Source organism: Sinocyclocheilus anshuiensis, unplaced genomic scaffold (genome assembly GCF_001515605.1).
Source record: "Sinocyclocheilus anshuiensis isolate Anshui unplaced genomic scaffold, SAMN03320099.WGS_v1.1 scaffold1931, whole genome shotgun sequence".
Lineage (NCBI taxonomy): Eukaryota > Metazoa > Chordata > Actinopteri > Cypriniformes > Cyprinidae > Sinocyclocheilus > Sinocyclocheilus anshuiensis.
The window spans coordinates 193,763-211,431 of NW_015548329.1; the positions used below are offsets into that span (position 1 = coordinate 193,763).

At 36.6% G+C, this 17,669-nt stretch overlaps 1 protein-coding gene across 2 annotated transcripts in view; it reads left to right on the forward strand.

Annotated features, from left to right (window-relative positions):
* Window positions 1-17,669, forward strand: part of LOC107656499 (serine/threonine-protein phosphatase 2B catalytic subunit alpha isoform-like) — a 42,564-nt gene that overhangs the window by 18,835 nt on the left and 6,060 nt on the right. For both annotated transcript variants that reach the window (XM_016444380.1, XM_016444381.1), the window contains exons 4-12: window positions 4,650-4,761; window positions 11,249-11,394; window positions 11,501-11,640; window positions 12,616-12,693; window positions 12,992-13,086; window positions 13,736-13,861; window positions 14,301-14,378; window positions 15,775-15,859; window positions 16,535-16,632. In XM_016444380.1, the coding sequence (XP_016299866.1) occupies window positions 4,650-4,761; window positions 11,249-11,394; window positions 11,501-11,640; window positions 12,616-12,693; window positions 12,992-13,086; window positions 13,736-13,861; window positions 14,301-14,378; window positions 15,775-15,859; window positions 16,535-16,632 (958 nt within the window). The remainder of the gene's footprint in view (window positions 1-4,649; window positions 4,762-11,248; window positions 11,395-11,500; window positions 11,641-12,615; window positions 12,694-12,991; window positions 13,087-13,735; window positions 13,862-14,300; window positions 14,379-15,774; window positions 15,860-16,534; window positions 16,633-17,669) is intronic.

Consider the following 17,669-nt stretch of genomic DNA (forward strand, 5'->3'; position numbering starts at 1 on the left):
ATAGCAACCAGGACTTCTAACGGCAGCTGCAGTGATGCGCTGACTTTACCGATTAGTGATTGGCTCTTTTGCTCAGAAGGCGGGGCTTCGTTCGCTAGAGCGGCCATATTGAGCGTTGCATTTTTCCCCATTCAAAACAATACGAGTGACACGTCTTGGGTATTCTATAGTCTTTGGTTGGGGTAACTTTTAGACGTACTTTCAGATTTATTTATTATATAAAATTATTTATTTATTATTATTATAAAAACCTTTATAATCTATAACATTAAATTTATTTTATGTGTGCTCTAAACCATATGTTTTTTTAGGTATCAAGATCAAAGGCACCCTGTGTAGTTATATTTATAAACTTTTCAGTTTTTTTTTTTTTATTATTACCAATCAAATTAAATCAATATCAAAATTTGCACTACAGAGGTGGCACAGAAGAACACAAAAGTGGTATTTAGGTATATTTACAGACTGTTTAATGAGGCTCAGAGGTGGCATGAAAGCGTTTAAATTCATAATAACAATTTTGTGTGATGAATGTTTTAAATCATAGGTCTTCAACCCTGCTCCTGGGGACCTACTGTCCTACAGAGTTCAGCTCCAACCCTAATCAAACACACCTGAATCAGCTAATCAAGGTCTTCAAGATCACTTGAAAAGTCGCAGGCCAGGTGTGCTGAAGCAGGTTGGAAATAAACTTTGCAGGACAGTGGGTCCCCAGGAACAGGGTTGAAGACCTATGTTTTAAATAAAGTTAAGAATATAGAGATTAAATTATTTAAATAGGTGGCGGCAAGTCACTGTCTGTGTCACTGAATCATTCATTCAGTTGATTTGTTCAAACAGCTGATTCATTCAGGAACGAAGCAAGTGACTGTTCAAAAAGATTCATTAAAAAAATGATTATTATTATATATTGTGCTATGTTTATGTGCGTAAGATATTGAATGAATATAACATAGAAATCCCTTTAATTTCCCCAAAAATCTAAACAGTTGGAGCTGGAACGTCCCCCCCCCACCCCCTCGAAATTCACTCCCCAGACTCCGTCCCCCGCATTCCACCCATTTCCAGCCCTGGTTAGTGTAGCAAAACCATGGTTAATTTGTGGCTACTAGGGATGTTAAAAAAAATTCGAATTTCGAATATTCGTCGAATTTAAAATAAAAATCCACATTCGAATGCAAAAACGAGGCAGCCTTATCATGAATTAACTACAGTAACAATAGTTTTTTTTCCCCATTCCATTTTCTTAAAAATGGTTTAAAGGCTGAGATGTGAAGGTCATTATCATTAAACGTTTTGTTTTTGTGAAAACCTGTATTTGAACTGTAAATCATGCTTTTTACAATCATTTTACAGTTTAATGTTACCATAGATAATGCCCTTCCCTGCTTATTCCCTGCTATTATATTAATTTTATTTGTGCAGTTCTTAAAAAAGGTCTTAAAAAGTCTTAAGTTTGAGCTTTAAATTCCTGCAGAAACCCTGTGTAGGCTAATCTAAATCTGTCGTATGCTATTCAACATGCAGGATCACAGAATGAAATGGAGACAATAAACCTCTCTAACTTAAGTGAATAAAAGGTTATAATCAGCAATATTGAATGTTTCAGTGTGACATACCATCACAGTGAGTTGTAGACACGATAACACAAAAGAATGGCTACTATATATATGTATATATTTTACCAATTAATTTAAACAAACAGTCTGAAAGAACTGTTTTGCAGATAGACTTCCCATCACTATTAGCCTTAGAATTCTGAGATTCTGAGTTTGCAATCCATTCTTGATTCCTAATGCCTCTTGATCAACAAATCATTTCCCAGCCCTACTGAGTTGAAGTGAAGGAGTGTGGCAGCTGAAGATTTATCTTTATATGTGTGCATATGATATTGTTGTTATATAATTAATAATAAAATAATATACTAATTAACTAAGCAAAAACCATTGCATTGCATAATGTGAAAACGGTCCATTTTGAATCTCCCAGTTTACTCAAGCCTCTACTTTTCGTGTGATTGATTGGTTTTGGTAAGCTTAGGCTGTGCAAGTTCACTAAATGTCACTCTTAAAAGAGAAAACATTAAATTGCAGGAGCTGTGGATGCTTAAGAATGGAGAACAAGGGTATCAGAGACCTTGTTATGCTGTATGGTTAAATGACCTCTCTTTCTCAGTCTGTCTCATTTGGATGTGTCACTGAAGGAGTTGTCTGAGTGGAGCTATTTGATAACCTGCCAGACACTGTACCCTTTCATAAGAGATGAGTCATAGAGCATTAAAGCGTGGAACACTCTGCTTGTTACAGGTCTCTGATGAATGACTGATGTCACTGACCACTCACACTTTGATCCTGTGAGGAGTTTATTAGTTGGACATTAAGGGTCATTCACGCAGTGACTTGCATGCAGTTGTTCATTTTCATTGAGAGTTGGTCATTTCAAGTGACTTGAGCAGAGCTGAACTTTATTCAAATGAGTCAGTCCTGACTTATTTGAATTAAGTTTAGCTCTACTCAACAAAATAATAAAATAATATATATTATAAAATGTATTATATATAAATGTGTGTGTGTAGTAACATTCAAAATTTGGGTTGATAAGATTTTTAAAAAATGTTTTTTAAAGAAGTCTCTTATGCTTACCATAGCTGCATTTATTAGATCCAAAATACAGTAAAAACAGAAATATTTTGAAATATTATTGCAATTTTAAAATATATTAAAATAGAAAACTATTCTTTCTATTCAGGTTGTTTAAAGTCTGAAAAATTGTCTTAATTCGCAACATTTAGCACGCTGTCAAGATGCTGGAGCTCTATTGAATAAGGATGTTTTCACACCTGAGCATTTGTTTCGGAACCTGGTGCGTTTTCTCCCTTGGTTCGGTTCGTTTAGGCATATGTGAACACAGCAATCGCGCTCGGATCCGCACCAAAACAATCGCTCCGAGACCGCCTGAATGAGTTGTTCTCGGCCCAATTGCAAGCGAACTCTGGAGCGGTTCTCTATAATTGTGAAAGCAATCCGATCCAACGGACCAAGGAACCAGGCTGTATCACAATGTATGATGGGTAATTACGTAAAGTTTTGCCGAATAGCATTCTAATTGCTCTTCTCCCCAATATGTACATGGTAAGAATGTTGTCCCACCTAAGTTTTGATTCCTGCTCAAAATAATGAAGCAATGTAACAGCAGTTACCAAAAAAGCCACAATAATCCTGTGAAGCTGCTGTCTGTCCATCCTGACGGATGACCGCATTGAGCGGAATCCCGGAAAATAAACAGATGCACTCTGACCAATTAAAGTAGTTTACTTGCACGTGACTTGTATTAACAAAGTTTGATCCATTTGTAAATATTGCCTTGTGAATGCGAACTGAACCAAGATGAAATTGCAACATTGTAGTGATTTAACCCCCGGTTTCCGAAAACAAAGCAATCGATCTACAGGTGTGAAAACACCCTAAGTCTCAGAATTCTGTGAATTCCTCCCATTTGAAACGCCATAGCAAAAAAAAAAAAATCAAAATCAACCTAACTGATTGGTTGATGGATGCCTAGTTAACCATCCTGATCCATCCATGTTATTAAACCAGGCAATAACCTGAAGCGGCATGTAAACTTTAAGAAAAAAACTGTGTCATTCCCTGTGTCGTCTGCCATTCAGCAATGATAGCCTTTGTTCAGGTCCTCTTCTCATGGCCACTATTACCTGTCATTTTCAGCTCATAATTCCTCTTGCGTAGGCTCCAGTTCCAGCTCTCGGCACTGTTGCATCCCACCCCCCGCTCGCACCCTCCTCCGTGTCTATTATTTCACATGTCATTTAAATGCACACCTGTCGTCCTTGGTTACCTTGGTGTCCTGTTCTCCCCACATTGAGTGGTGTCTGGGATTTTGCATGCAAATGAAAAGGAAGGGGGTGGGGGGATTAAGATAAATGGATTTTAATGAGGCTGAAAAGAGTGTGTACATGTACTCTGTACTGTACAGAAGATCAGGCGTCTCACTCAAACGATTAGTGTATTGCCAAGGTTTTTTTGTTGTTTGCTGCCAAGGACATTCTATACTTTAGTGTGAATTTTAGATGTGTAAATGAACCAAACAAACCTGTTGTTTAGAATAATGTGTCATTGGGAATAATTACCATGTGACCAATCACTCCCAGTTTTGCAGTCCCTCATGCACCCAGTTGGCCATCGGTTGAGCACCAAACAGTGAAAGGACAGTGATTGTGCCGTAATCTTGCCATTGGGCGTTGAAAACAGTCAGATTGCCTTTACATGCAATAGAACAATTGCCTTTGTTTTACAATAAAGGAAGACTTACAAAATCACATTTTATTAAAGTGTCCTGCTATAAATGATATTAGACATTGTTTTTACTCAGAAATTACACCAATAAATATTTTTAAAAAGGTTTCTCCTGGGGAAAATGTTACAGTTTTTTATCAAATATGAAAATGAAAGATTGTATATAATTGATATTTTTATATATCTATTTTTATTTTATTAAAATGGGATGTTTTCCCTAGTTTGTTGATGTAAAAGACTGAGTCCGGTCTTCATTTTCCTCTCATAGCTGTGCCAACTGACATTAATAATCAAGTATCTTAAGGATTATAACTTTCTCTCTCTGTGTCTCTGTAGTGTGTGCTGTTCCTGTGGACATTGAAGATCAACCACCCCAACACCCTCTTCCTCCTCAGAGGCAACCATGAGTGTCGGCACCTCACAGAATACTTCACCTTCAAACAGGAATGTGAGTGCTGTGGGAATGAAGCATCTAGGAGTGCTGAGAGCTAAGTGATGTGTTGGCTAGCCTTTACCTCAGCTTTCACTGATGTTCCCTCTTTGATGTCTGAAAAGCTGCATTTTCAGCCAGCTGTCACCAGCTAGCACTTTCGTTTACTGTGCAAACAGTATAATATTACGCCTGCAGTTAAGCGTTCAAAATTGATTTGCCTTATTAGAGCGGACTCCATACTGCAGTGTTTCTTAAAGCATATTTGCTTGATATAACTGGACCAGTTTTTATACTGGGCCAGCTGCTAGTGATGACTGTAACTTCCTTTTACTGCTTTGCCTATGGCTAACATCACATCAGTTTTGTTGGAGTTGGAGGGCCAATATGGTCTCATTTATCTTGTTGCCTGAGAGAACCACTTTAGCAAAACAGCAATACTTGTTTAAATTATTTGAATAACTTATTTTTCACTTAATGTGGGTTAAAACTACATAAGGCAGCTGCTCACGCTGTGAAATGTATTATTACATCAAGTTTGGCTGGAACATATTTACTGTTTCAATCTCCCAGCATGCCAGAATCACACAATATGGTCACTGCCTGTTGGCGCCATTGCTGTCAGTTTATCCTAGCAGATAAAAAATTCTGAATTAAAAATTGCAATTTAAAATGCAGTTAAAAAATTCCAGGTTGCTTATTGTATTATTTTAATTTATTTGGTTGACATTATTTTTCAAAGTTTAATCTAATATGTGACCCTGGACCACAAAACCAGTCATCAGGGTCAATTTTTCCATCTTCCATAACCATCTCAAAACTGAATAAATAAGCTTTCCATTGATGTATGGTTTGTTAGGATAGGACAATATTTGGCAGAGATACAACTATTTGAAAATCTGGAATCTGAGGTTGCAAAAAAATCTAAATACTGAGAAAATCGCCTTTAAAGTTGTCCAAATTAAGTTCTTAGCAATGCATATTACTAATCAAAAATTAAGTTTTGATATATTTACGGTAGGAAAATTACAAAATATCTTCATGGAAAATGATCTTTACTTAATATCCTAATGATTTTTGGCATAAAAGAAAAATCAATAATTTTGACCCATACAATGTATTTTTGGCTATTGCTACAAATATACCCCAGCGACTTAAGACTGGTTTTGTGGTCCAGGGTCACATATTATGTTTAATTATATATATTTTTTCAGCTTTAGTTCAGTTTAGCCAATTAAAAAAAATATGCAAAAATTCCTATCCACATATTTCCAGTCAATGGTTTGGGAAAATTAGACGCTTTTAGGACCTTCAGACTTATGTCTCCTACTGTCTGAAATTGGTCTCTTCTCTCCCTAAGATCGATAGCAACCTTTTTAAGAGCGAATGAATATTCCCACTTCTGTGAGAGGCAGTTCATAAAGAGGCGCTGTCTTTGTTTTACGGGCTTTACGTGCTCTGTTTTCTGCAAACAGCACTTTGTCCCTCTGAGAAAACAGGCTAGCAGACGGTTCTATTAGAGTTAGGTTTGTAGAGCTCTATGTCTGCTGCCAGAAAGTGTCCAGGTGTGAGTTATTAGTATGCTGCATAGTGAAGTGGCTGAGGCTCATCTGGCTCACAAAGAGACAAACCCGATGAGCCGCTGTACACTACACGCAGCATTACCTCTCCTGATTTATGAGAGAGTAATGTCTTTTCATTGTCGAGCCTCTCATTAGCATTCTTTTAAAATAATTTATTTAAAACCTTAATTCAATGCAGCATGACCAGCCAGGATCTCGAATAGAGACACAAGAAGCTGTTTAGCTTCTTTTCAGGCTTGGGTTTATTCACGCTCCAGTTGCTTACAAATGCAAAGACGTATTTGTTATCCGAAAGAATATTCCTACATAAGGAATTTCTCTCTCGTCTGATGTGGTCGAACCAGGTTTGCATCTACTGAGCCCAGAACCCATCTGCCAGGAGGTTATTACAGGACTCCTAAAGTCACTGCTAGGAGATCACATGACCAACTTGGACTTATTTTCAGCTGTCGACACCTGAAGTGTTCATGTCCTTCTGCCCTTTATGTCATAGCAGCAGCAGCAGCCACATTTTTTATTTCATTTTGAACCGCTTGTCGCTTGGAATATATCAGCTAGTGTGCTACCATTAGCTAGTGTGACATCTTTGTTTAGCTTATAGGTTTGTATTTGGTAAAATACATGGTTTCGTAGGTAGTAGCCACAAATTGTGCAATTGTGCACAACTTGAACAAACTACAACAGGTAAAGCTGTCAGCTGTGTGGATATTAGCAATATCGTTAACAGTTCTCGTTTATAATCGATACTAAAATGGCTTCTTGTTATCAAAATCTTTAGTCTATATGTTGTGTTGTGTTTGTGAACTTTATATTATTTGTAGCGCACTTGCCGTCAATAATCACAATAAGCTTTGTGCTCTGTTGCCTTTTAATAAGCAAAGGTAACAAAAAATTCAGCCAAGTAAATAATGAAATTCAAGCAATAAATACTGTTTTGGCGCTCCTTAATGCGGCATGAGCGATTGCTTTAGCACAGTTCAAGCGCTAAACATGAATGGACATCAACAGGTATATTATAAGTAAGCCTACAGTACAACTTACTGAAATTTCTCATGTAATCGCTCATTCAGTGTTTCAAACTGCAAAAAAAAACAACTAAAACTTGTAAACAATGCCACAAACAATCATTTACCTCAGAATAACCATTCGGCGTTCATAAGCTTTTTTTTAGGAGTAAATTTATGCGCTATATTGCATGTTCATATTTGTAATTAACCTGTTGTCGACATGATAAGAATGCAAGGAGCTAAAGATAAAATTCAACACCTCCTATATAATTGCATGTTACTAATGAAGAAAAACAGACTGGATGTGTGCAAGGCATATGACAACATTTATAGGATGCATTGAGGAGGAGCCCAAACTACACTCAATCGCCAAGTGATGCTGATATAGTTATGGTCCATGATATTGGCACAGATTTTGTATAATAAACAATTCTTTGTGATTGTAAATAGTTCTCATGTTGGAAAAGACGTTTAGTTCCCATTTAAGTGAGCCTTAGTTCCCAGGACATCTACAAGATGGGTTAAAATTAGGGCTGTGCGATATGGACAAAAAAAAACCTATGGCGATTTCTTTGATCAATTTTGCGATTTCGATTTTAATCACGGTTTTGACACACACAGACATGCTTTACAGTCATAAATGCATTCAGTGTGAATTTGAAACATATTTCCAAAAGAAAACCAATTAGAGCTTTATCAAAAAGCTGTAACATGTCTCTAGAACAGACATAAGGCAAAATAATCACTAAGTAAAGGTGTAACAAAATGTCTCTAGAATAGACATATGGCAGAAAAAATAAAAATAAAAATCCCGTGCCCAGGGATTTTTTTTGCCATGCATTGGTCATAGAGCACTTTGTAGCGTTGCCTCAATTGTTGAACTAGATTTGTTGCGCCAAGTTCACACGTACTCCGTCTGCAGTGCGTATACAGTATGTGTATGCGGTGCAGAAGCAGAAATTTACGTGCCAATGGTTCGGATAGCATACTGCGGGAGGTCGGGGGCGCGGAAAATCGTGCTATAAAGCAATTTAGAAATCGCGCACGCTCAAATCGCGATTTTATGACGATTTCGATTAATCGCACAGCCCTAGTGAGTGCAATCTTTATAAATAGATTTAAAAAAAATACTAATGCTGTCAAATTGATTAATCGCATCCAAAATGAAAGTTTGTGTTTACATGATATATGTGTTTGTACTGTGTATATTTATATGTATTTATATATAAACCTCTAAAATTCTCTACCAGAAGCACATTCAATGCTTTTTTTTTTTCACAAGGTTATGCCAGCCATGTGTTTTATCTTTGTTAATATAATAGCAGTTCATATTATATTATGCTATAGTGTATTATACTTTTGCTTCTTGGTAAAATCCAAATGAAATTAAAATGAAGGTTCTTTTGAAGGTCTGATTAAATCCCTGATTTTGGTTTTGTATGAGTCAGTGGCACTACTCTATTGTGCTTGAAATGAACACTGTTTGCTCTTAAGCTCATATAATAGCATTGCTATTGTGCTCTGCATAACAAAGATGGAGGTGGTTTCATGGCTGAATGTTCAGTGGAAGCCCAAGTGCTTTCCATGAGACCTCATTCGAGGAGCGAATGTGTAATACGGTTTATTGAATAACCCAGCTGTATTTAGTGGAAACCAGAAGACAAGACTAATGAGACTACTTCAGTCCAGATACTGAAGTATTAATAAGCTTAATCAGCAGCTGAATTAAGGATTCGCATTGCACTAATTAGGCTCATTTGGATTTAATTGAATAGTCCCTGCTTCTTCTGTGTCTGCTGGGTGGCAGGATTTGTCGCTTTAGGTGTAGTTATTACTGTGTGACTGCATGCAGACATGCTGGTTGTGACATCATGGAATATTATTATGCAAAAGTAATTTAACATTGTCTTGATAATGATAACTTTGTATTGACTTTGATATTGTATGTACCGATTTAAAGATCAGGTCTGTGTCCACACCTTCAATATATGCTTATTTCCAAGTCAAATGTTAAAGTGTTAAACAAAAGTAAATAAAACGTTTATTCTGTGGCATTTAAAAAATAATCTGGCTCCTTAATTGATTATTTTTTTTTTTTTGTCTGGAGCCCTGTTATAAGTGCAAATTGAATGCTTTGATGCTTTCACATGCATAACTGCAATCAAATTAAAATGTATTATAGTTTAAATATATATTAGATGCAGTTAGATGGGCGTTAGAGTGCTTATTTTGACCCATCTAAGACTTAAGTTAATATTTCTATTCAATTGCATGATTGCTTCTATTTTTATTTTATTTTTTAAGTGTTCAATGTACTGAGAAGCATTTGTGGCAAACTAAAATATCCTTTAATATCTGTTCTAAACTTGAATGTCATATTTAAGTACATTTAAAATATATTTACTTACATGTTTAAAATGTAGTTTTGCAAAGCGCACAGTTATAAAATTATATGAGACTATTAAAACACGATATTTTAAGATTATCAGAACAATTAGGCTCATTTGGATTTAATTGAATAGTCCCTGCTTCTTCTGTGTCTGCTGGGTGGCAGGATTTGTCGCTTTAGGTGTAGTTATTACTGTGTGACTGCATGCAGACATGCTGGTTGTGACATCATGGAATATTATTATGCAAAAGTAATTTAACATTGTCTTGATAATGATAACTTTGTATTGACTTTGATATTGTATGTACCGATTTAAAGATCAGGTCTGTGTCCACACCTTCAATATATGCTTATTTCCAAGTCAAAACTGAATTGTAAATAATAAAATTGAGAAATGTACAAAACTCATTTAAACACCCATTTCAGCAGCACATGGAGTTGCTTTGATAAATTCATCAATAACAGAAATTTTTCGTAAGCAATATACTGGAATACGTTTTAAAGTCAAAAAAAAAAAATTTTTTTTTTTAATTCCAGGTACTGTTCAGAGGTTGGGGGGGGGCAGTAAGATGTTTTTTAAATAAATTAATTTTTATTTTGAGCAAGGATGAATTAGATAAAAAATTTATGATGTTACAAAACATGTCTTTTTCAAATAAATACAGTTCTTTTGAACTTTATGATCATCATAGAATTCTGAAAAAAAAAAAAATCATGGATTCCACAAAAATATTAAGCAGCAGCTGTTTTCAACATTATTTAAAAATAAGAAATGTTTATTGAGCTGTCACAGGAATAAATGACATTTTCAAATATATTAAAATAGAAAACAGTTGTTTTAAATTGTAAAAATATTTCATAGTGTTCCTGTTTTACTGTATTTTTACTATATTTTCAAATTAATAGCCTTTGTGAGCACGAGACTTTTTTTTTTTAAAGAATTCTTAAAATAATTTAAAAATACATTTGTTTGAATTGAATAGTGTGTGGAAATAAAATTTAATCGTTTTGCTTTTGTACTGAATCCAAAACCAGTGAATTGAACTTTCAACTCAAATATTCACACTTTTAATTAGATGTATTTAGACACTTCCTTATTGTAGGTTATTTCATAAAGTGGTTGGGACAAAATCGGCCATGGCAAAAAGTGGTGGAGATATGTCCCACCTATCATAAATAGCCTATGATCTTTATCTGTTTTTCTTTCATCAATTGTTTGTTCAAATGTCAAGGTCAGCCTATGATAAAAATGTTACCGAATGAGTGACATATACTGCCCATATAAATGACAATGTAATATGTTGTTGAAAGGTTTGAGTTATTGATTGCTTCAAGTTCAAGCTGTGTATTATTATTATTATTATTATTTATTTAATGAAATTAATGCAACTGTGCAGCTCAGTGAATCATATCTGATCTTCAGCGATACGCTGAGGGAAGGAGAAATTGGTCTCTCTGGGGTTTTCTTGACTTCAGTTCTCTGAACTCTAATATAGTCATACTTGTCTGTCTTTGTTTCCTTACAGGTAAAATAAAGTATTCAGAGAGGGTTTATGACGCATGTATGGAGGCCTTTGACTGCTTGCCTCTTGCAGCTCTTCTAAACCAGCAGTTCCTCTGTGTACATGGTGGCCTCTCACCAGAAATCAACTGCTTAGATGACATTAGGAAAGTAAGCAGCGGTTTATGTTCTGTCCTTTTCCTTACAACCTTTTTTATAAGAAAACAAGATGTGTTCATGCCTCTTTCTTTCTTTGTCTGTACGCTGTGTTTTGCAGTTAGACAGGTTTAAGGAGCCCCCGGCATTTGGGCCTATGTGCGATTTGATCTGGGCCGACCCGGGAGAGGACTATGGCAGTGAGAAGACGGCAGAGCATTTTAACCACAACTCAGTCAGAGGCTGCTCCTATTTCTTCAGGTACTGGAGCTGAGCTTTGTTCATTGGGTTAGATCTCTCAGATTTTTGAGAAAATTACAGATTTATATACTTCATAATTATACTTATAATAATTACTGTTTCATGATACATTTTGTATATTCCCTTTTTTTCTATACTTAAGACAATTGAAAAGTATGAAAAATAAATATTGAAGGCATAATAAACAAAAAAAAGCTTAGTTCTTCTTCATATAACAAAAAAAAAATAGAAGTTTGTAATGCAAATCAACTCCTAGGACATAAAAGTGACTAAAGTGTAAGGAATGGCTATGTACAGTCTGGGGGTGATTTGGTTATTTTATGTTTATGTTTTTTGTAGATGCTTTTTGTTGTTTATTTTTAAATCATGATATTTTCATTAATACATATTTTTGTAATTTATGCAAATAAAAATCATGGGTTCAATATAGCTTCTTTTGAAACAATTATTAGTTATGTAACGTTTACATAAGTAATCAATTACTTTTTTAATATATATTTTTGCTTGGAATATTGTTGTAAAACATTTTTCTTTGACCAGATTCTTTGTACTTGCTCATAAACGTGTAACTGAGTCATTCAGGAATCTGTGAGTCGGTGCGGAAATTCTGTCTGATTTGCGCCGACTCCTGCAAATAACCTGATCGGTGTCACCCAGCTGGTTTCGTTCTGGGTGTAGGCCTATATATAAGTGTGTTTATTCACTGTTTGCTTGTCCAGCTGGCATTTGTTTGTACCACGCCAGCTGAATGCTAACAAAGTGCAGGTGGTGGGCTATTAGCTTGAGAGTTCACTGTGTTGAGGCCGAGTGGACTTGAAGAGAACCCCAAAAAGCTGTATTCAGAATCATCCAGTACATTGGCCCGTGCTTCGTTCAGTATGAGCAAGAGGGGTTGAGATGTTTAAAGGGCTGAAAACTTGCTTGTGGTCTTTCATTATGAGACCCTCAGAAGTTTGTCTTTCTCTTGTTTGACAGTTATGCAGCAGTCTGTGACTTTCTGACAAACAATAACCTGTTGTCAGTAATTAGAGCACATGAAGCACAGGACGCAGGGTAAGTATTGATTATGATGTTTCATGAACGTGGGATTGAAAAAGTTAGTGTTTTCTGTGATAATTTGAGCTTTTGCTAGTTTAATCTTGTGATGTCGATGTAGTCCTTTTGTGTCTACCAGTTAAAATTATATATACCATCTGCAACAGTGGATCATTGGACCATTATTCACTGAATTTGACGAGTATATTATCTAACAATGACTGAGAGCACTTCCTGGATTGGTCTACACTAGATGCCTTTTTGGCACACTGAGCTAATCTACAACTTAAGAGGTTTGTGTGTGTTTCTGTTTCAGGTACAGGATGTACAGAAAAAGTCAGACAACTGGCTTCCCTTCATTAATTACCATTTTCTCAGCACCAAATTACCTAGATGTCTATAACAACAAAGGTATGTTAGTTTATGTTAAAGTATGTTGGCCATATATTTTGTGCAGGTTTTCGCAAACTTTTTTTTTTCATAACCTCAAACTGTTCTCAGACCCTCAAACCCCTACGTCATTATTACTGTGGAAACTTAAATCGTAGCACCTTTGATAAACTATTGCGAGTGATGTCACTGAATTCACAATCAACTTAGCAGTCCCATATTCTCAGCTAATAAGAAAGAGTTTTTCTCTATATATGTAAATAATTTATGATAAACTTCTGATTTCATATATTTATTGTTGAACTGTGACTGCTGATTTCATATATTTATTGTTGGACTGTGATCGCTGAAGGATAATTAATAAGAAAGAGTTTTTCTTTATATATGTAAATAATTTATGATAAACTTCTGATTTCATATATTTATTGTTGGACTGTGATCGCTGAAGGATAATGTAACACTTGCCAGCAGTGCAAAGAAAAAATATACACTGCAACTCTGCTGTAATTGTTGCCATATACTGACTCTAAAGTGTCTAGAAATCTAGAAAGTCAAAGTATTAGATGACTGTTCATGAACCTGTGTGGCAGCCTATCAGGTTGCTTTTCTTTTTTGTTTTCTGTTGGTTTTCATGATTGTGCATGACTTCTCCCCATGTTTTCCTCCTCAGCAGCTGTATTGAAATATGAAAACAATGTCATGAACATTAGGCAGTTCAACTGCTCTCCTCACCCGTACTGGTTACCCAACTTTATGGATGTGTTTACGTGGTCGCTGCCCTTTGTGGGCGAGAAAGGTAGGTGTCCAAACTCGGACCTGAAGCCAGGATTGTGATTTTTAGGGACTGTGAGACTGAGATGGTTAGTAGTGTTTGACAGGCTATGCGGAGGAGAGGCAATAACGACCTTGTTGATTACGTGTTTTGGTGGCTGACTGTGTCCTCTCAGTGGGAAGAATACAGAAAAACTCAAACCTGAAATGTCATATTTGTGCAAGTGTGTTCAAGGGCACCTTTTACAAAATCATCTGAAACTTCCTGAGCCTTTCCATCTTTTTTATTTAAGTGTACATGGCTGTAAGCCACACATATTTTGTTATAGAACTTAGAATGGTATTTTAAAAAGAAGCTCTAGGAACAATTGACCACTTTGATAAAGAACTGCATGGACAATGTCTTGTAAAATGTCAGCTTATATTGCAGATCTAACAATAATGTTTTTTTTTTTTTGTTACAGTGACTGAGATGTTGGTGAATGTCCTAAACATCTGCTCTGATGATGAACTCATGTCAGAGGGAGACGACTTATGTGAAGGTAAGGTTGTTCACACACACACACACGTATAATACAATTAAAATTAATTAAAGTTTGGTAAGCTGACTACTACCTTATGTGCTGATTTCCTCTTGCTTCACGTTCAGTGACAATTTAATGCAGAACAGCTTGAATGTGCTTGCTGAGTGTGTGTGTGTGTGTGTGTGTGTGTGTGTGTGTGTGTGTGTGTGAGAGCGTCTGTCTGTCTGGTCATCATCAGCGTAGACAGCAGGTCCTCAGAAGTGTCCAACTGTCATTCTGGCTGTCTTGAGATGCTTTCCCTGGAGGTCTGATGTCTGCTTGATACTTCCTGCTTAGACAGTCTGAATTCACATGATGGTGCACTCTTTTATAAAAACAGTTGTATTGTGAAATATTATTACAATTTAAAGTAACTGGTTTCTATTTTAATGTATTTTTAAATTTAACGAATAGACTATGTAGGATTGTGGTTTTCACCTTGTGTAATTATTGTACCCAGAAACAGATCTGCTTAAATAATTAGAGCAAAGGTGTGACACTCTTCTGCAAATACTCCCAAGCCCACGCAAGGCTTACAAAATGCTCTCCAAGCTCACCTGTTTTCTCATTTGAGTAATTTCAAACCGTTTAGACCAATACAAGTTATTGTACAAATCTAATAATGCAACATTATGGGTTTTAGAAAAGGTGGAGACGACAACATTTCTCCATATTTGGAATATTTCATTTAGTTTTCTAACGAATAAAAGCTAAAATAATAATAAATATTATTGAATAATAGTGGTAATAACATAAAAAAAAATTATTATTATTATTACATGTATGCATTCAGCAGAAAATTTTATCCAAAGCAACTTACTTACTTTTAATTATTATTGTCCTCATCATTATTACTAGTAATATATTTCTGTCACAAGGTAGGTCAAAAACACATAAACGAAGGTCTACATTTCAGCTCCATTTCTCCATATTAAACTGGTTAAATGTAAATTAACTTAATCTTACCCTGCGGTACATGAATCCTGGATGTTGTCATCTGCGATCGTGACGACCGAAATGGGGCTTCTCCCACTTGCATTGTGATCTGTAAACCCTTGCTTGCAAATTAATCTTGTTACCTTTTATATATCCCTCCATGGCATATTTATGTCCCACTTGAATGGTGGTCCTTCTGTGTCCAAAATGTATCAAAAGCATCCTGGGACAAGGTTATCACACTGACAGCTGTCATTGTAAGACATTTAGCAACTTTTGTTTGTCCGAGTTAGCAACAGTAACTAAGGGGACCAGGGCTTACCGATGTCAGTCTGATTCTCAGCGTCTCCACATTTTTGGTTCCTCCCTCCTTAGCTTTTTGGGGGTCAAAGGTCATAAGGGCTGACAGTGTTTTGATGCTGGTTTTGTGTTGGTGCAGGTGGAACTCCAGCTGTCCGTAAGGAGGTGATCAGAAATAAGATCCGTGCCATTGGGAAAATGGCCAGAGTCTTTTCTGTTCTCAGGTCAGTCTGCACGCAATTATATATGTGTGTGTGTATATATATATTCGCTGTGCTTCTTGGTAATTATTATTAAAGTTATCAAAAAGAACAAAAAAATGTTTGTGTAAAGAGCAGGAAAAACTTCCAAGTACAATGAAGTTTTGTTTTAAAGGCACAATATGTAATTTTCGCCGCTAGAGGGCGCATATTCAAAATAAACAAAGAGACAAAGGCGTAGTTTGATGACGCTGTGACTGAGTGTGGAATCATGGGAGTTGTGGTCTTCATCCCCACAGCCGAAGCAATCCGACAGGACTCGGGCTTTGGATATTTTAATAAAAAAATCTTACATATTGTGCCTTTAACGCCACACGCACACAAACACACACACACTTTCCTCAACACTTTCCTCCATTAGGATTGATGAGCTGGCGTCAGTGAGTCATCATGTGGAATAGCGGTCTAATTATATTAGACATTATTCCAGATGAACAATGCCATAGATAATGGAGGAACAGAGGACAGCTTGAAGTCTTTTGTCTTTGGTTTTCAAATTACCATATATTTCCTCTTTCTCCCCCACCCCAACCTAATTGATTATGTTCCATTTAGTTCTTTGAACACAACTCTAATACTGTGTGTGTGTGTGTGTGTGTGTGTGTGTGTGTGTGTGTGTGTGTGTGTGTTATGCCTCAGGGAAGAGAGCGAGAGTGTACTGACCCTCAAAGGGCTCACCCCAACTGGAACACTACCTTTAGGAGTGTTGTCTGGAGGCAAGCAGACCTTACAGCATGGTAAGTGAGCATGTTTGGGGTTTTGTAATGGTAGGTTTGTAAAGTGGGTTTGCAGGCCTCTCTCATCCAATCCGGAAGTCATACTGGATCATCATCGCCACATGTGACCCTGTACTGCTCTCATCACCCTCTTACAAAACTAGAAAGTACCAGCATGCAGCAGCCTAGAACGAGCTTTGGCATGCGAGATGCTAATGATAATGATGATCTGTCTCTCCCCTTCGTGCTGAACTGCATCAGCATAGCGGCAGATCCTGATGAGAGCTGTGCTCTCCATCTCCATAGTGTGATCTTTTCTGGGCTGTATCCGGCTGCTTAATTCACTTATTAGCAACTTTCTGGTACTAGTTGCAAAATCACTGCCCACACCCCCAGCCGCTCAGATACATATTTCTGGTCTTTTAAAATGTAGTTTATTCCATTGATGGCAAAGCTGAATTTTCAGCAGCCATTACTCATTTCAATCTTGAAATGTGGTTTATTCAGGCAAATAGTGTCTCAATTCAATTGTGTATTATCACAATTATTCAAACATCACAGTAGAGCTTTTTTCTGCACTATATGAACACCTGTTATATCCTGTTGTCCACCTATGAACTAATGTAATGTTTACACTGATTATTTGCCTATGTGCTGTGTAAAGCCCTTCCCTTGTAGGCTCATGTTAAGCCATGTGATTTAGCCACCTGCGCTACAGAGACTCTGAGAACTCTGAGAGCCAATCAGAGGCTGATTGCCATGAGAGCCGCATCATGACTCTCTGGATTGACCTGTCTGCTCTGAGTAGGCGAGGTGTCCAGGACTAAAGGCCATTAAAGGCCAGTAGCGTAGGGAACTTTGTGCAAGTGAGTAGTGATGGAGTGAGAAAGGGAAAGCAGAGGGAGACAGTGGGTGGATGTCACTATTTGAAGTACATTTAGAAAATTCAGTGACCTTTAAGAGGCTGGCTTCATTGTCCGTGTGGGTCAGACATCAAGCCAGCTAGACCTGCAGAACAGAGAGGAATATTAAAGAAACTAAGAAGCTGTTAGCCTGAT